The 20,141-nt window shown below is 43.9% G+C and overlaps 1 protein-coding gene across 1 annotated transcript in view; it reads left to right on the top strand.

Annotated features, from left to right (window-relative positions):
• The window catches only part of USP8 (ubiquitin specific peptidase 8), a 627,337-nt gene that overhangs the window by 282,131 nt on the left and 325,065 nt on the right, over positions 1-20,141 (top strand). Inside the window, exon 10 of the mRNA XM_078684757.1 lies at positions 14,552-15,100. Coding sequence (XP_078540883.1) covers positions 14,552-15,100 — 549 coding nt within the window. The remainder of the gene's footprint in view (positions 1-14,551; positions 15,101-20,141) is intronic.

Consider the following 20,141-nt stretch of genomic DNA (forward strand, 5'->3'; position numbering starts at 1 on the left):
ACTGCAATACCTAAAACGTTTTTGCTAAACTGTTTTCAGCTTAGACCCCAGGACTGAATCTAGGAGCCAGTCCTGGAAATACCAAAGTAATCTACAAAGTAATCAACTGTGTTTATACAAGACAATCCATTGAACCCAATGCTAAATTGTGTGTAGAATTGTGTTGCCTACTGCAACCCCTGTACCTATTGTGTTTACGAAGTTTATTGCCTTTCTGCAAAGTACTTACCTGAGACCTCTCATATTGAGAACAGTATATTTTGATACCTGTTGGTTCTAGAAATAAAACAACTATATCTTTGATATAAAAACAATTGGCCTGGAGTTCAGTCTTTGAGTGTGTGAAACCTTTTGCTGACTGAGTGTGTACAACACATGCTTTACACTGTCCTCTGGTACTGCCTTACTGCTCGACCAAGCTACCACTTTGGAGAGAAAGGTCATACCAGGCTTTAACCTCTGTTATACCTCTGGGGTTGGTGGACTCTATACTCACTGTACCTTATTCTGGTCCAGTGTATATATAGAGCCAGTTTCTCACAATTACGATGACTTTTACTGACTTATCCCCTCTTTGGATCAGCCTGGACAATTTGGAGACAGCCTCTAGGGTCTTGTTAAGTAAAATAGACAGTTTTTTTTACTTCTCTGGTCAAGTCCCCTCAGTATTCACCTCCATAGCTCCTACCCACAGCTGAGGCTGTGTCCATAGATAATTCCATGAGCAGTGGTAGTAATTTGCATGCAAACAACTTCTCAAAGTCCAAGGTGGTTTTGGCTCTGACTACCCCTTTAGGACCCAGGATACCTCGTAATAGTGTAGATGGTATTGCCCATGCTGATTGGTCCACTTTGGCCCCACATATGGTAGACCCCCCGTGCAGGCGAGCAAATACATAAGGCCTCCCAGCTCCTAGTGATTGATCTCCCCCGGCATGTTCCCCAACACTGTTTTATTGTGTGGGGTACCAGGATTGTCTATTTACAAGGGGGAATACACTGATCAATCGATCAATAAAGTTACACAACGGTTAGCCCTATACTCTGGTTACATTGTTAGGACCCATCAAGATATCCTGAAGGGTTGCCTGGATAAAGCCCGCAAGGAAACTCTTTGGTGGAGATTGCATTATTATCTCAGTTTGAAACCCAGAGTTGGCACGGAATATTTTCATGGAGCTTCCAAATTATTTTTCCCAGGCTCATGCATCTAATTACTCCAGCTGTGTTTTTTTTTTTATAGACACACGCTGAGGAATCTAAGGGTGGAGCATCAAATGATGGCGGGTATGATGAAGGTAGAGTAGGGCTGCTTCAGCCATTCACAAATCCATATGCTCCCCTAGCGAACCTTAATGATTTGAATTGACTTCACAAGGTAAAGGTGACACTTACCCTGTCGCCTCATCACTTGGGTCCTTATCGTCAGTGCCCAGAGGTGGCCGGTGTTTTACCGGCTACAAGCCCAATTGAGTTTTTGCCAGATAGTCCTTCTTGTGAGACCTCTTTAGGCAGTTCCCATTTTCGGGGTACTCTTCACTCGCCCCTTTTTTCTTTTTACCTCTTCCGAGGTCTAATCCTAAGCCTGGAACCGAATTAAGATTGATCTCATGGAATGTGTCGGGTTTGTCATCCAAGTTCACTGATGGGAGCTGGTTATTGTTAATCAGGTCATTTAATATTATTTGTTTACAAGAGATGTGGGAGTCAAAGAATAAATTCTTCTTGGAACGGTATAAAACCGTTTTCTGCCCTGCGGCAGAATCGAATATGGGCAGAGCAAGTGGGGGCCTCATCATTTTTGTAGATCTTGAGTTTTGTAACTCCTTATGATTATGAAGTGGGATTGCTGTTCCTCAAAGGTGAACAAAATTAAATGGAATTAAAAAAAGAAGAGAGAGGTATGAGAGAGGTATATGAATGCAAGTAGGAAAAAATAACACTCCACAACACCCAGAATCCAAGGTATGAGTCCGTGGGGGGGGGGGGGGGGTGGAAGTGGGAAAGGGTGATGTCCTTCCTTCGGAACTAGGGCCCTCACACAGCCAGCTAGGTGTCAGGCTTCATCATTGGGCCTGCTCCTCGTTGGGTTGTCGCTGCAATACCCAACAGGCACCCAATGAGGGGCTCTTTGGCGGAGATCTTTTGTTCCTTGCTGTTTGTTGTGGTGTGGGTGAGGGGCCTAGAAATGTGTAGGTGTGAGTGAAAAGTGTGGGATCAGGCGAGAGTTAAAACGGGTTAGGTGAACCAAAAATAATTTAATTCATTTGGCTCCTACGGATTAAAAACAAAATGAGGTGGCCTTGTCTAACTTAATGAATTGGAAAAATGTAGCGCTCTGCTCAATTGGGTCAACAGGTTTCTTGCCTCGACAGCCCCACAGGGTCTATGGCAATTCATCAGGACCAAAAATTATCAAAAAACTCCCTACACACCGTGGTCTACGTGAATCATCTACCTACCACGTGTTGAAATCACTGAAGGTTAGGTACCCATCAGCCTATGAAGAAATTCTATTTGCTTAATATCGCCACGCCTCAACAGTACCCGGCGGGCTAAAACACCAGCAGGCTCAGTGTCCAGTAGCTGGCGTCCATATGCTTAAAACCTACCCATCCCGACGGGATGTTCACCTTTGAGGAACAGCATGCTCTTTTTTGTTGGTTGTATACTTGGGGCATGTATGCTGGACCTCCCCAAAAGCCCTACGTTCCCGTCTATGTGAAATTTATGAAGTGGGATTCCCAGGTGTTTCAGAGCATAGAATTGTGCATAGGGTGAGCGTTCCCACTGGTAATAATACATTTGTATAATGCAAACAGGGTGACGCTTTAAATTATGTCTTAGACTCCCTAAAGGGGGAGGGTTTTGAGCATGTGAACCTCATGATGGTGGGGGATTTTAATTGCCACTTCTGCCCATACTTTTAAAATGGTCTGTCTAAGGCACAGCCCTGTCTGGTATCAGATGATCTGCACATGCAGCACACCACGGAAGGGGAGTAGTTAAATACTTTTTTGCATATTCATAACCTGGTATTCACTTTAGATTTTACCAGGTCTAGTCTTCCAATGCCGCCGATATACAAAGGGCGAGGTTCTGCCACTATTATAGATTTTATCTTTGTGACATCTCCCTTGGGTGGGTTATCTGCTTCTTTTAACATAGAACATAGCCCCTTTAGCAATCACAATCCCTAGACACTTTCTATGATAGGGGTGGGGAATCACCTGATGGGCCCCGAGAGTCCCAGGCACTTTTAATCCCCACGGACCAGAGTAGGCATCTACGATGGTCTCTAATAGATGTCAAGGCCTTTAATCACAGCCTCTTTTCCACCTGCCAGCAGGAGATGTGTATATGCTTGGATCCCTTAATCCCCAACGAGGAAGTCTTAAGCTCGTTTGCCTCCATCTCCCAGGGAGTTTCTGGCCTTTAATCTGCACAGGCAGCGGGACGCGGCCCGACTTCCCCTTCATGGTTTGATTCCAAGTGTTCATGGGCCCTAAGGTTGCTGAAGGAAGCTTTGAAACAGGAGCTCCGGGACAAGGCCATGGTGTCTCCTTTCCGGCGCTCTATAAAGGGGCCCTGAAAGTTTGTAGGATCCAACTACAGAAACCGGCATGGGAGGATTTAATTAAAGCAGGCTTTTTAAGGGATTCAACACTCTTTTGGAAGACTATTAATAGCCCCTGCTTTGCGGAGCCAGTTAGACCTATTGTTTGTCTTCATTTCACCCCAGATCAGCGGGCTTCCCATTTTGAAACTGTTTATAATGCAGGACTTCCGGATGAGCCCCGGACAGATTTACTCCCCAGCTGCATTGTTACAACAGTTAGCTTTTCACTGGACGAGGTATACTCGAGCATTGAGTAGTTGTTGCAGAATAAGGCACCGGCCAGATGGGATCCCACCAAATCTTTTTCGTGAAATTGATGTGTGGGTCCCAATTTTGACCCAAGTATTAAATGCGGCAGCCCAGAAAGGGACATTACCCTACTGGTCCACTGCTGCTATCATACTAATTTTCAAAAAGGAGGACAAAAATAATCTGCAATCTTACCGCTCGATTTCCCTTATTGGTGCCGTAGTCCAGGTGTTGGGTCGGGTTCTTTTATCTAGACTCTCTTTGTGGGTTAATGATAATCAGATCTTATAGGATGTCCAATTTGGCTTTCGTCCAGGCATGTCAACTACTTAATCTTAAAATAAACAAATATACAGGGACTCTACAGAGTGCTTTGTTTTTAGCTTTTATGGACCTTACGTCCGCTTTTGATTAAGTTAATTAAAGCAAGCTGTGGAACATATTGATTTCCTTGGGAGTAGACCCCCCATTGTGTCACTACTCATGTCTCTTCATGCTCATAAGACGGAAGCAGTTAGATTTTCTCAGGAGTGGGGCCTCACCAGGCATCTTAACTGCACTCGGGGAAGTACATCAAGGCTGTATCTTATCCCCTTTTTTATTCATGACGTATATCAATGGTCTAGAAGCTGCCCTTTTAGCTCTCCAGTTGGATTCCCCATGAGTGGGCAGGAGATCTTTGCCAGTTTTACTTTATGCAGACAAAGCGGTGCTCATGACCCATACGGCTCCGGGCATGCAGGTTTTAATAGATGGGTTTGTTGCTTTTATGGACAGGTTGGATTTGTCAGTTAATTTTACTAAGTCTTATGTCCAAATTGCAGGTCCCCGGGGTCTTAGGTAGAAATTCTTTAAAGCTGGCCGGCATACACTAGCAAAGGTCCTGGTTTTCCCCTACATGGGAGTGTTATTCGATGTTTAAACACAACAGAGCTGTTCCTAGTGCAAAGGGTCTAAGTGCAATTATTTTTCAGTTCGTGAGTGCAGGCATCTCACAGAAAGTGAAGGACTGGTCTCACATACCACCTGGTGTCATGCTTCATCGTTGACCAGTCCTCGCCCTCTAAAAACTTGGTTTGGTAGAGGGCGGGCATACACCTGCCGACAGGGATGCACTTCTAAACTAAGTGGGGGCCCACATAAAGAAATAGTTAGTTAAAAATCCATTACAGATGTCACATTAATTTTAATATTGCTGGCATCTGTATGGTGTTTTAAAAATGTGGTCGGTGTGTTGGGTATATAACAGTCCCCCACCGATATCAAAGGGTCAACATGTTTCTGCCTGGTGGCCCAGTTGGGTCCGTGGCATTCCTCAGGACCTAGGTGGAAGTAATTAAGGGCTCCACTCTCACCAAACTATGGTAGAAGGAAATCCACTGTGTGGGGTGAAGTAAAAACACACTCCACTGCAAGATGGCCTTGGTTTCTAAAGCCTGAAATGAGATATTAAAATGTGTAGCGAAAACATTGCACAAAGATAAAAGAAAACATAACCTTATACACAAAGCACTCTATGTGATAGGCTATACGTGCAAAGAAACGTTTTTCTCATACATCTGCGCACTATTAATAGGACATTATATTTGTCTTTGCTTACCCTAGAAAAGGAACTAGAGACCCCTTTGGTCCAGAGCTAGACTGAAATTCAAAATGCGGAGAAGAGAAAAGAAAAACATGCTATGTATTTACATGATGTTGCCATTTCAGAAGAACTTAAAGTTCTTTCTATTTCATAAGCCAGTACCTAAAAATGATTCCCTCTCTCTCCCGCGTTCCACTCTCTCCCGCGTTCATACTCTTGGTGATCTGCTCTCCACTGCTCCACCTGTATGCGTCCGCTTCCTCGATGTGGACTGAGTGGTTTTACCAGGCGATTTTATAGTGAGCCAGCGTGAGTTAATTTGATTTAATTGGTGCCTAATGATACTAATTGGGAGCTGGTGTGGGCCATCCGGTGTCTAGCGAACCGCTATGTAAAGACCTGCCTTGTTGCCTGACTCTCCTTACAAGGTCTTTCCGGTCATATACTTCCGACCATTACTACCTGTGCGATTACGCAGCGTGCGTTTCCAAAGGCGCTGTCTGTGCTCTCGACCCGTGTTAATGGGAGGACGTATTTTTGTGACTTGCTCATGCGCGAAAAGAGTCACAGAGTGAAGCATGTGCACGGGCAAAGTCGTGAAAAACAATAGCATGCACTGATACGCGCATGCGCTAAGTGACGAAATTATTCGTTTACCGGTGATAATAACGTAATACGGGGCAGTAATTAAAATACTTTTTAGTCATCCCCGAGGAATTTTTTCTGGATTGAGGTCGGCAGCTAAGCAAATGGGGATATGTGTATAATTTAAGGAATCCCGTAGTTGGATGTTACCTAATGCCCGGTTTTCTGAGTATGTAACTCATGTAAACAAGTATTAGTGCATCTGGGGTGCTCTTATACTGGGACATATAAAACCCAGATTTTTCCAAGTTTTACTAAGCCAGGTCCACTGGGTACCTCATAGTGCGCTGCAGGGGCACTGAGGTTTAGGTCAAATAACAGGCCCACTCTTATAGTGACATGGGCTGCTGGTAAACCCTAAGAATATGTAGGTGCCAATTATATATCTATGTATGTGAGTGGAAAGGTGGAATTTATATTTGTTATTTAGTGGTAAAGGCTTATGTAGTCTAGTTCACAGTGCAAGTTGTAGCCACGGTATTTCATAATTGAGTCCTTTGCTCCATGTGCGGAGGCAATTTGCCCACCTCTGTTCTCTGATGTGTAGTGGTTTTGTCAAGTCCATCTTTTGTTTCTTTATTACTTCAAGGACTACCCACTTGAGATCAGTGTCTTCATGATTGCATTCCAGGAAGTGTTTGGTAAGCTTAGTATTGTTTTTTTTACACCTTATTGTGCTGTAATGTTCATTTATTCGGGTCTTTATTTTACGGGTGGGCATGCCTACATATTTCAGGTTACATGGGCATATCAAGAGATATACCACGTTTTCCGTATTACAGTTAGAAAAAATGTTCAGCTTCCATGGAGGTTTAGTGCCAATATCAACTTCTTTTGTTGTTAAAGTGAAGGGGCAAGCGACACAGTTTCCATAGGCATAGTGTCCTGTAGGTCTCTGGGTGTTCCAAAGGGTGATCTGGTCATCCCTCATTGTGGTCGGGTCTTTCGCATGTACTAGTTCATCTCGTAAGTTCTTACTCCGTTTGAACGCAAAGACATTGAAAAGATATAATCTTATTCAGCATAGAATAGCTTTTTGCTTTCTATCCTTTTAAAGGGGGATGTTGTTTGGTTTGTTGTAAGCCTTTTTTAAAACCTCTTCTGACACGCTGAAAGACAATGTGGTTTTAAAATTCGCAGTCTTATCACTTTTTGGTCATTTTAATCTCTCAATCTTGTATATGTATGGTATGCATGTCCTGCTTTTATGATTATATTTTTGATAAAATAAAGTACCATTTCTCCTGGAGGCGTGGTGTAGCTGCAGTGGATGTTGTTACCTCCTGCGAAGATGGGGTCGAGGGTGTGTCTTGCCCTGTGGGTGGGCATGGTGACGAGCTGTTTCAGTCCGATGTTGGCGAGGTTATTCAGAAGGGTGGTGGAGTTGGGGTCGCTGGGGTTGTTGAGGTGGAAGTTCAGGTCTTCGAGTATGTAGTCCATGGAGGCGATGGCGTGGGGTGCGATGAGGTCAGCGACGGTAGTGGTAAACGAAGCGCAGTGTCCAGGGGGTCTGAAGGCAAGGGTGCAGCGGAGTGTGGTTCTAGGGCTGGTCTGGTTCTGGAAGTGAAGGTGTTTGTGATGGGAAAAGAGTCATTCGTGGTGAAGGTGGAGAATCGGAGGGAGCTCTTGTGCACGAGGACGAGTCCTCCTCCTGGACGGTCCTTCCTTTGGATCTTGTATCCATTGGGGATGGCGGTGGCGATGTCGGGGTGGAGGAGGCGTTTGTCCAGGTTTCTGTAAAGAAGAGAGGGTGTTGAGGAGGTCCCTGATCTAAATTGTTTGATTCTCTCAGACTGCCTTTCTCTGGAGCATGGTAACAAAATCCACTGGGTACGTCATGTAAAGGAGTCTTTTCATGCTCTAGGGAGGCCAGATATTGTTCTTGCACATGATACTATAAGCCCCTGGGATGTTAACATTATAAATGACTTGTATCGTAAAGATTCTTCTGCTCATCGCGAAACTATTGAGCTAAGAGAACCTTCAGTGATGGCTTATCATATGTTAAAGTCAGTCCTGGGTATGCAACATTCTCTTTTCTCCCTCACTCGTTTTAGATTTAATTATCTGTATTTTATTTTAGCATCCCCAGAAGGTTTTTTACCTCCAAATCAAAGAGCACTCTGTGGTTGCGATACTAGATATCCACAGGACAGGTTACACTTTGTACGATTGTGTAAATTATTTTCCTTGCCAAGAAGGCAATGCCTCTGTCCCCTTTTAAAGAATCTGAAGTTTTGGCCAAAGTGGCACTCTTGTATTTACAGCTGTTGCCAAATGCTTTTACCCTAGGTGCAGTGACAAGCTTTCTGCGGGCCGCTAACAGATCTAGGATTTCTGGACCCAATTGAATTGTGTTTGGCGTGGCCTATGCAGTACCTTTTAGATTTACATTGTGTACTGTTTATGAATCTGTGAGGTTGCTTGATTCACTCTCAACTTTTTAAAAACGGGTTGTGCAATAGATCTAATTATTATTTTAAACTATGACGTGTCTTTTCTAGTTTGTAATGTTTGCTTGTATCTTTTATGGTCACTTACGTTTCTGAATAAAGAAAGAATTATTATTACTTTGAAAAGTTGCAACAATATACTGACTAATGGCCATAGTAGGGAAAGTACAATCAAATTTACTGATGGTCTCTGATCATCACATTAAAAGAACTATCTTTTTACTGATAGCAGAAAGATGATCAATTATGGCAGTACTAGGAGCTTGAAGTGGTATCCCCTATGATCAACACACATGTCCACTCTGTAACAAAGGAATGCAGGATTTAAATCTTATTATTTTTACATGTACCTGTCTTGGACAGTAATGTGCAGCATATTTAGATTCCTGTTTTAGGCATTATAATGTATTTTAAGCGAGTGACATTTTATCCTTGCTTCTATCTCCTAAAAATTAAAGATTGTGTTATTGTATATATGTACATTCTTAAAAAGTTTTAAAAGATTTTTTTAATTAAGATTTTATTGCAAGGCTGCACTTTTTCATATCTGCACAAAAAATGGTTTTATTGAATGCAGGCTTATTTCCATATACTGTTGTCTTGAGATGGGGACTAAAGCAAAAAAATTGTGTTGAGTAGACCGTCCGATTTGAGTAAATTAATTTTGGTAATTACTAATAATAAGAGAATTTATAAAGCGTATGATTACACCAGACGGTGTCGCCGCTCTGGACTCTAAATTCTCATTGGAGAAGAAAATAGTAAAGATTCTTCAATATCAAAAGGGAATGCCCTAAACAGAATTAATGAAATTTTAAAGTCGTTGCCAAAGATCCATGTTTTCAATTTCGTCCTAAAGTCAGTTTCCGAGTGGGAGTCTCTGAGAACCATAGGAAGAGAGTTCCAAAGTTTGGGCGCTATATAGGCAAAAGATTCAGCTCCCATTCTAGCCCTCCTGACCTTAGGCATAATTGCTAGATTGGCATCAGAGGATCTGAGATTGTGAGTAGGAACCTATTTTTGAACTAAGGAGTGAAGGTAGCTGGGGCCCGGTTTATTTAAACTGCTGCAACATATGCATAACGCTTGAAGCGGATTATTTTCGTAACTGGAAGCCAATAACAAGTTAAGGGCTCTGGAAGCTGACAATCTATTCAGGAGATTCTAAGAATTAGTCTAGCGGCTGCATTCTGATCTTATTGTAGCAGTGTGAGACTCCTTTTCGGGACGCCTAGGTAAAGTACATTCCCTTAGTCCAGTTGGGAGGTGATAAGTGCATGAACTATGGTTTTGCGCGATCTGGTGGGAATTAGATCAAGGATTTTTCTCACAATCTCAAGGGTGCCAAAGGATTGCCCTGCCGTTTTCCTGATTTGGTCTTCAAAAATTAATTTTGAATCGAAGATTATTCCCAAGTCCTTTGCCTTGAGTTTTGGAGCTCGGGGTTCTCCTAGACACAGTGACCACCAGGCTGATTTCCAAATAGAGGGAGTTCTTATAACCAGTAAGATCTCAGTTTTGTTAGCGTTCAGTTTTAAGCGATTGTCGATCATCCAAACCGCGTGCCCCGTGTGCGGTGGGCCTCCACAGGAATATACAAAAAAAGATTTATGGCCCCCGGGGCCCGCCGCGTGCCCCGTGTGCGGCAGGCCCCCACAGGAATATACAAAAAAAAGATTTATGGCCCCCGGGGCCCGCCGCGTGCCCCGTGTGCGGCCGGCCCCCACAGAAATATACAAAAAAAGATTTATGCCCCCCGGGGCCCGCTGCGTGCCCCGTGTGCGGCAGGCCCCCACAGGAATATACAAAAAAAAGATTTATGGCCCCCGGGGCCCGCCGCGTGCCCCGTGTGCGGCGGGCCCCCACAGGAATATACAAAAAAAGATTTATGGCCCCCGGGGCCCGCCGCGTGCCCCGTGTGCGGCGGGCCCCCACAGGAATATACAAAAAAAAAGATTTATGGCCCCCGGGGCCCGCCGCGTGCCCCGTGTGCAGCGGGCCCCCATAGCGTGAAGGAAGGAAGGACTGTACCTGTTGCCGGCTGTCTCCTGCTTGCCAGTGCCGCTCCCTCCCCTGGTCTCCGAGTCGTCGCGCTGCCGTGTTCCTTCCCGGGCTGGGCTGGGGGCTTGAGAAGAGGCGTTCGTCGTGTCCGCTGGCTTATCTCTCCCCCTGGTTGGTTTCCTTGGTCTTCCTGCTGGGTGTCCGCTGCTCCACTGCCGCTTCTCTTCTCCTGTTCTCCCGCGAAATCCTGGAATGGCTGGCAAAACGGCGGATTTCGCGGGCGTTTGGGCAAATATCGCGGGATTTGCGGCATTAGGCCGATTTCGCGATTTTTTTGCAAATCGCGAAATCGCGATATCCTGGAGGGTCTGGTCAGCATCTGACATCAATTGAATCGTATGCCTTATAATGATGTCAGCCAGGGGTTTCATGTATATATTAAATACAGTGGGGCTCAGAATAGAGCCCTGAGAGGACCTCTTTTGTAGAATGGAACTGTTCCGACACAAAGGATTTAAGTGTAACTTGAAACGATCTGTCCTCTAGGAAGGAGCTGTACCATTTTAGGGCATTGCGTCTGATTCCGGCCTCCTGAAGCCTATGGATTAGTAGGTCATGTGACATCGTGTCAAAGGCTGCACTCAGGTCAAGTAATATCAGAGCCGAAGTCTGACCCTTGTCTGCATTCTGTTTCAATATTTCTTCCGATAGGAGAAGTGCAGATTCGGTGGCTCTAGAGCCCGATTGAGTAGGGTCTAACAACTCATTGGGGATTAGGGATAGATTTAATTAATTCCACAGTGCCACTTAAGTTCAGACCTTCACTAGAGCATAGAACTATAGTCCAGACGCTATAGATTTCTTTTTATTCACTATGTCTATTTAAACCCATAACTCACCAGGTGTGTCTCCTTTACACATGAAACCCCCCTCCCCCCTCTTAATCTCCTCTCCTTCTTCCAACCCTCTTTACTATATTGGATGACAAAATTGTTCAGTACAAATTGGACCACCTCTCAATCTAAATTCCATAATGGGCAGGCTGGATCTAGATCATTAAAGAAAGCTCACTCATTTTCTTTCGGTCAGCCTTTCCCTATTGCCATCTGTCCCTTAGGTTCCTCCATTGTGCAGCACTGTCACATATATGTGCGATGTGGCCATGTGGCTTTGGTAAGGGTTAGAAAGTGCTGGAGTTTGCCACAAACAAGCAAGGACTTTGTTATAGCCACCACGTCCTATGAGGGATATACATGTTCTGCAGTGTGGCCCATGGAGGTATACTTTTGTGGGATGTGCTAGTCCAGTAAGTCTGAGTGTATTGCACACATCCATGCACAGTGTTTTCTCATTTCCGACAGCTTGAATTCTGGTTTCCACCTGCCAACGCGTACTGTTGGCGAGGAGGATGGGGGAGAGCTACCATATAAACATTTTTTGTCAAACAAAGCCATTCTTGGAGTGTGACCATTGGTTCTTCTTAAAGTGGGTTCACCAATTCATCTGATATTACTAGTTATATTTTTTCCACTTGTTCACCTGTCATGGTACAGAGCAACTGCACGTCCTCTGTCATTAAAACCTTCGAAGATTAACACGTTGGATTTGTTGAGACTAAAATAGTAAACCGAGATGAACAACATTCAGAGGGGTTAGGCTCTTTATTAAACTTTACATTGCAATATCCAATGAGGATCCTCGTGATGGCACTGGAAACCGTCTCACAAGAGGCAAAACAGAGATGTCTGCAGTCTCAGTGGGAGTGCCAGCCATATTTTGCTCCATAAGTTCACTAAAGGCCTACAGTATGATGCAAGAAATTAACACTTGGCAAGATGGAGTTAAAAAATGTCTATGTCTAGAACACACCCGTTGCATTTCTCTGGCTAGCCTGCTTATGCGACCATATTGGTATCAATCTGTCAGGGATGATAATCTGCAGAAATAAGTACAACGTAGAAGAACATATTGTAAGAAGCTGTTTTTTTATGTTGTGTACCAAAATAAGGTAGACTATGTAGAAAGTCAAGACAACCTTTATTCGTTTACTGGGCTTAAATAAATAATCCCCAAAGCTCTCTTTTGTGGTGGTGTGGGCGAACAGTTTAGACTTATCATAGGGTAGTGTTAGACATTTGAACACAGGGTCAACAAATGAGATGGTGGAATCCTTCCGTTGTGGAGCACATCAAGCAGCCCACCTTAGGGGGGACATTAGCATGGTGGTGTAACATGCCTACTTGCAATTCAATGTTTTTGCCTGTCCTGGCGCCAGTTGAGCTACTACAGGGCAGGGGTTAGCATCTCCCAGGCCTCTGGAAAGCCAGGGCAAATTGAAGGCGGCAGATGCTTTGAAGCCTCTGGCCTTGGTATGCAGATTCACTAGCCATTCAGCTGGAGGAGTAAACACCTCCTGCCCAAGCAGGCATTGTTTCTGACCTCTGAGAACGTTGGCTCTGACCTCCAAGGGGTCAGACAATTGTCTGTGGTGACAGGCTAGATGATACCAGTCAGCCAGCACACTAAGAGTCTGGGTGCATATCTTAATAAATCCACTACTGACATCAGTATGAATGTATTAGGACAAAGTATTTGATACCAAGCACCATAGGTTTCAGTGAAGTCACAATGTAGTTGGGGAATTCGTAATGACCTGTGCCTAGTACATATACTTAAGATGGCTTCCCTTTTCACTTGTACTCTCTAGTAATTGAACTAGACAGAACAGGGACATATTTGCTCATGCAGATATGTCCTCACATGTAATATAATCCACCCTGCCTTAGGGCTATAAGGCCTGCTGTAGGGCTGAACTTCATATATTGCCTGCGGTGTCTGTGGACATGGCACACTGTGCCATTGTTGTGTTTTCATATTTATTTGCACCATTTTAGGCAGCCTGCCATGGCAGTCTGCATGAGTTTGGTGGTAGGTTCCTGAGAGTGGCTTGTTACGTGCTGCAGCCCTTAGGGACCCTCTTTAGTAGCCAAGCACTAGGTACCAGGGGAACCAGGGACTTACAGAGGTGCTAATTGGTGAGCAATTGAGCAGTTACCTTGTCTTATGGAAAAAAACACGCACTTGCACTGGGGACCTAGTTAGCAGGAACCCAGTGCACTTCAGTCAAAAGTGCATAAAATATCAGGCAAAGCCTGCGGGTGACCATGTCAAAAAAAGGGGCACTTTCCTACACATTTACCTACTTTCATTAGTTTTCCTCACCCGAAAAGACTGTACACAAGACAAGGGTGAAACAGTTATTGAACAGCCCTATGTTACTTATGAGATGATGGATTTATAGCATTTTCCGTTTACAGGTGGCTGAAGGTATTGTTGAAAACCTAGAGTATCTTAAACCTTGAAGAATCTGATTGAAGATATAGTAAACACTAAAATTATTGTTACGAAACATGAGCAACTTATTTTTCAGGATTTATATGTACATCTTTAATTGTATTCCCATAGCCCTTCCTTTGCCTGTAGGTAAAGAATAGCCATTATAATAAATCTTACTGTAAATTTAGTTTATTAAGTGTATTTACCTGTGGTCCAGACACGTGAATAAACTGTAACTGTTCTACTTGATGCCTTTGGTGTAGTCAAATAGATTCATTTTGTCTTCTAATTGCAGTACAATACTATCTAAATCCCAGGGTAACCATTGCATGCTAAATAATTCACCCATTATACATAATGTCCTTTTACCTCTGACAACAGAATGGCTAAGTGTTAATGGCCCACAGCCGCCATGGTTTGTACCCCGTAAGCTGGAAGATACATCTTTGTGTAAATAAGAAATCAAAACAACCTGTAGCCTTTCTTGGTGATTTCAGAGTATTTAATGTGTATGGTTCCCCTTCTCTCTTAGCTTTTAAAATGTACTTGAGTTTCTCTACAACCTTTGGATGTTATCCTTTTCCCATTCATTCTTTAGGGACCCTTATGTTGTCTTTACATCTCAAAATCTGACATTCCTAATTCATTATTTGTCCGTTCCAGGTTGATCGTACTAAGAAGCCTTCAATGAAGGTTGCCGGTAATGAAATAAAAGGTGAACCCAAAGACACTGACAAACAGTCTATGCAGAATGGAAGAGTTATTCCTGATCGAGCAAAAAAGCCACCATTTGACCCAAAGGTTCATGTGAGGGAGGATGAAAAATCTGGGAAATTGCAAGAAAAAGGTAACCTGGATAAAGAACGCATGGATAAAATTCAAGAAGAACAGAAAGAAAAGCTCAAGAGAGAACATGCAGAACAAAATGCAAAGGAGGAACTTGAAATGAGAGAAAGGGAAATTAAGAAAATGCAAGTTCTAGCAATAGAAGAGGAAGCAAAAAAAGAACAAGCTAGAAGGGAACAGGAGGAAGCAGAGAGAAAGCAAAATGACGTTATAGAAAAAGAAAACAAAGAACAAGACAAAAATGAAAACCGAAGCTTACATCCTAAATCCGAGACAGAAACTGGATCTCCATTACCAGATATCAATATGAAGACTTTTAGAGATGTATCACACACCGGAGCCAATGGAGATCTCAGTTGCAGCAAGGTTTGTGATACCATGTTCAAACTTGTAATGTTTAAATATTTTCCAACAAATAAAGTGTTCAGTCAGAATATTTTGCTAAAGGCAAAAGTCAAGATACAGCTGAGGGGCTTTTTAAAATCAAATCGGTTTTGCTTGTCGTGGGTTTCTTGTATAGTGGCAATTAATTATCATAATGTATTCTCTTACACGCTATTGAAACAATGACTGCAATCCAAATTAGTAATTATTTTAAGCTGATAGGGCATGCATTCATAGCGAATTTTTATTTCAGGTCCAGCTTCACCATGTTTAAAAAATAAACATGGTGTGATTTTGTAAATAAATGGTGAAAGGTCCAGTTCTCAATTAGTTATCTCGTTGTTAGTTGAATTATGAACCTGAACAGGTGTTCACGAAATATATGTTCAAGGCACGTGTGCTGTAGGTACACATGCTTTGCATACTCCAGGCATCTAGTGTTGGGTCCTGATGTTTGCAAGTTGTTTTTCTTAGAAAAAGTCTTTCCAGTCACGAGGTAAGGTGACTCCTTTCGGTGATAGTGCACATGGGCATTCACTCCATTGTTAGGTTGTTTTTTTCTGCCATCGAGTTTGGACATGCATTGCTGTGCCCCAGTTCGAAACCATTCTATGGGTTCCCCTTGGTGCTCTATCTACCCTAACTTCAGTCTGAAATATCAGGGCAGCCCTCGGGCCTAGCTATGCTGGTCCAGCCTTCCGTGGATGGAACGAACTCCATTCCAATTCTGTCCTCTGTGCCTTGCCAAGAACCCTCACACCGACCTACATCAAGTTTGTAACTTGTGCCTCTCACCGGAGCACAAGGAAGACGACTGCGACGCCTGTAAGTTGTTTCGGTTGAAGAAAACTCTGCGTGATCGTCAGGCTCGACAAAGAAAAATGAAACACCAAAGCATTCAACACACTCCGGATATTTTCAGTGAAGAATCTGAGCATGAAGAGGTTGAAGCGGCAGAAAAAGAAGAGGCTTTCTCTGTCCCAGAGTCGGATTCAGACTTTGTGACATGGTGCCATGAGTATTAAAGACCCCTTGCCCCCAAAAACCTTTTCCAAAAAAACTAAGGCTACAGCATCACCTCTGCCTTCTGGCAAGGTCGGCACCGAGACAAAGTTGCCGACGCCCTGCCTTCTGGCTTGTCACTGAAACAAATCGTCAAGCCTTCCGGCTCATGATCAAATCGGCCAAAATCACCTTCGGATCCGAAACCCTCCGGTTCGAAGGACAGATCTGGTTTGGAGCCGAAACACTTTGCTTCCTATTACAAATCTGGTTTGGAGCCGAAACCCTCTGCTTCGAAACAAAAACATGCTTCGGAGTTGAGACCTTCCGCTCCAAAAGCAAACCTATTTCAGCACCGAAATCAAAGGACAGCCTTTCCAAGCAAATTTAGATCCTAAACAGAAGAAGATTTATATCCATCCTGATACAGGACAGATTTCTGCCAAAACATCAGTCAAACACAAACTTCTTTCAGAGGACCCTGCAGAAATAATCCCTCTGAAAAAAGAAAAAGGACATGGCTACCAGCCTGGTTTATCCTACCCTGCAATCCCCTCCCCCACCATAGTCTCCAGATTTACCAATTCAAAGTCCCTTACACATAACACTTTAGGGATCGCCACATACACAGCCTACAGGGGATGATATTGATGAAGAAGACACTCATTTGCCTCTGGACCCATTGAATGATTACACACCATTGACCCTCCAGGGGATACTGACCCAGACCTTTACCCCATAAAGCCATCACCACTAGATGTTAATGTGGCTTATCAAGAACTTATTGCTAGAGCAGCAGAGTATCATGGGGTGGCCTTACATAGAGTCCTAAGAAGAAGACTTTTTATTTGAAACACTTGGGGCTACATACAGGTCAAGTCAAACACTCACTATGCTAAAGGGCATGATGAGGCATGCAGATGACATCTTCAAAGACTCTGTGCAAGCATTTATTTTAACCCCCAGAGTCAATAAAAAATATAAACCTTCCCCATCTGATCCTGTGTTTATCAAAGGACAATTACCTCTTGACTCCCTAGTAGTGTCCAATGCTCGCAAAAAAGCGTATTCACAAATCTCTAGTGATGCACCTCCCCCAGACAAGGACATGGAATCTAAACTTATAGATGCCTCGGGGAAGAGAGTAGCCACTCAAGCTGCTAACCACTGGCTCATTGCAAGCACGCAGGGCCTACTAGCTAGCTAGGTACGGCAGGGCACACTATGATGAGATGGAGCAATTGCTCCAATATCTCCCAGAGGAACACAAAAGCAAAGCACAAGAGTTAGTTCAGGAGGGCAAATTCATTTCTAACTCTCCCATCGGATGTGCTCTAGATGCTGCTGCTAGGGAGATAAATACTAACATTCTCTTCAGAAGGCATCAATGGCTCAAGATTTCAGGGTTTAAACCTGAAGTTCAGGAGGTCATTTTAAACACCCCTTTTGATAAACAACACTTGTTTGGTCCTCAAGTTGATCAGGCTTTCGAAAAAATGAAAAAGGACACAGAAGTAGCAAAGTTCATGGGAGCGCTCTAATCCCCATCATATAGAGGCTCCTTTTGTCGATCCTTTCACTGAGGGTCCAAAACCGCATCCTCAGACCTAAATGCTTCCTTTTGCAAAGGCAACAACCAATCCTCTAACCCTCTAGATTTTTTTATAGAGGAAACAATTCCAAACACTGACTTGCCCACACCCCCCCTGATTATTTAAAACCTGTCGGGGGAAACCTTCAACAGTTTCTTCCCAGTTGGAAATCCATACCATCTGACAAATGGGTGATAGATCTTATCCAACATGGTTATTGGCTGGAGCTTACCACCAATCCTCCAAATATTCCACTTCGCAGTCACAAACTGTCGTCAGACCACTTACAGTTACTCAAATAAGAGGTGCAATCTCTCTTAGAAACAGGAGCCATAGAACCAGATCCTTTACAGTACCAAGGTTCAGGGGTTTACTTTCTCTACTTTCTAATACCCAAGAAGGACGGCTCCTTGAGCCCAATTTTGAGTCTCAGACAGTTAAACCAGTACATACTGTCAGAACATTTCCATAGGGTAACGCTTCAACAAGTGCTTCCACTTCTACAGCAACTTGATTTTATGTCCACACTGGACTTAAAAGATGGATACTTCCACATTCCAACCCATCCAGCTCATCAGAAATATTTCAGTTTTCTGATAGCAGGCAAACACTATCAGTTCTAAGTACTCCCATTCAGAGTAACTGCAGCTCCCAGAGTGTTTATCAAATGTCTAGCAGTAGTGACAGCTCATCTCGGAAGTCAACAAATCCACGTATTCCTCTACTTAGATGACTGGCTCATCAAAGCCAACACACATCGAAAGTGTTTAAAACACACTCAGACCATGCTAAACCTACTGCATCAATTGGGCTTCACTGTCAACATACAAAAGTCATATCAACAGCCTTTACAAATACAATCTTATCTGGGAGAGACTCTCAACACTCACATGGCTCTAGCTTCTCCCTGTACAACCAGAATTCGCAACATTCAAACTGTTACTACAGTTTCAAGCCAATCAAACCTTGCCAGCCAAAACCTTTATGCAACTGCTAGGCATGATGGCCTCATGCATTGCAATATTGTCTCATACAAGACTACACATGCACCCGCTACAAGAATGCTTAGCACGTTGGTGGAATCAGTCACAGGGTCAACTAACAGATCTAGTGCTGGTAGACAGACGCACCAATTTCTCTCTACAGTGGTGGAACCCAGAACCTTATCAAAAGGGCAGCTTTTCAACGACCCTATTCCACCGATCATGCTAACAGCAGATGCATCTCTCACAGGTTGGGGTACTCATCTCCACAATTACAAAATTCAGGGTCTCTGGGACAACAAGCACAAACATCTCCATATCAACTATCTAGAGCTTCTAGCAGTATTTCTAGAACTCAAAGCTTTTCAGTCTCATCTCATAGTAAAAGTTGTCCTAGTCTGCACGGACAACATGACAGCTATGTACTATATACAAAAACAAGGGAAGGACACTCTCTGAAGCTGTCATGCCTCTCTCAGACCATCTGGAACTGGGCAATTCATCCCAAAATTTGTTTTCTGGCAGAACACTTCCAAGAGTCCACAATCAAATTGCAGATCTCCTCAGCAGAAGGAGACAGCAGATACACGAGTGGGAACATCATCCCCAAGTTCTCCCTCCATACTTTCAAAAATGGGGATTCACAGAAATAGATCTGTTTGCCCCAGTGGATAACGCAAAATGCCCAAACTTCACCTCCAGGTTCCCACATCCTATCTCCAAAGGCAATACCCTATGGATCAATTGGTCAAAGATATTTGCCTATGCTTTTCTGCCTCTCCCACTCCTTCCGTTTCTGGGTTCGAGGCATGTGGGCTGCTAAATTCATATCTTTAGCATAGATCGCCGCCTAGTGTTGGGTCCGGATGATTGCACATGGTTGTCCTGGAAGAGTCTTCGATGTATCACGAGATAGGTGGCTCCTCCCCTGGACTACAGTGCGCATGGGCATCGACTCCATCCCCAGATTGTTTTTTTCCGCCATTGGGTTCGGATGTGATTTCGACGACTCCTTGTCGGAATCGAAAAAAACTTACTACTTAAGGCCAAAAGGCCTTAGTTACCTGCGTCGGTATTGTTAGCGTGCGGTCTCGAGCATCGTCTCACTCTTTGAGTCGGATTTCTGCGGAGTCAAGTAACTCTTCGGTCATCGAGGCCCTCTCGTCGCAGCAAGACCCCGACGACCTTAACATGGAGCGGAGCCCGTTCAAGTTCTGCCCTGTCTGTGGATCTAAATATCCACATATCGACGTGCATCCAGTCTGTAACAAATGCCTCTCGACGGACCACAACGAGGACAACTGCATGGCCTGCTCAAAGTTCAGGTCAAAGAAAACGCTCAAGCTTCGGCGCGCGGCGCGCCTCGAGGCCCGGCGAGCGGCTCCGGCACCCGACGACATATTCGACGACCCCGCAGAAGAAGGCCGAAGCCATCATCTTCAGATT

Source organism: Lissotriton helveticus, chromosome 3_2 (genome assembly GCF_964261635.1).
Source record: "Lissotriton helveticus chromosome 3_2, aLisHel1.1, whole genome shotgun sequence".
Classification (NCBI taxonomy): domain Eukaryota; kingdom Metazoa; phylum Chordata; class Amphibia; order Caudata; family Salamandridae; genus Lissotriton; species Lissotriton helveticus.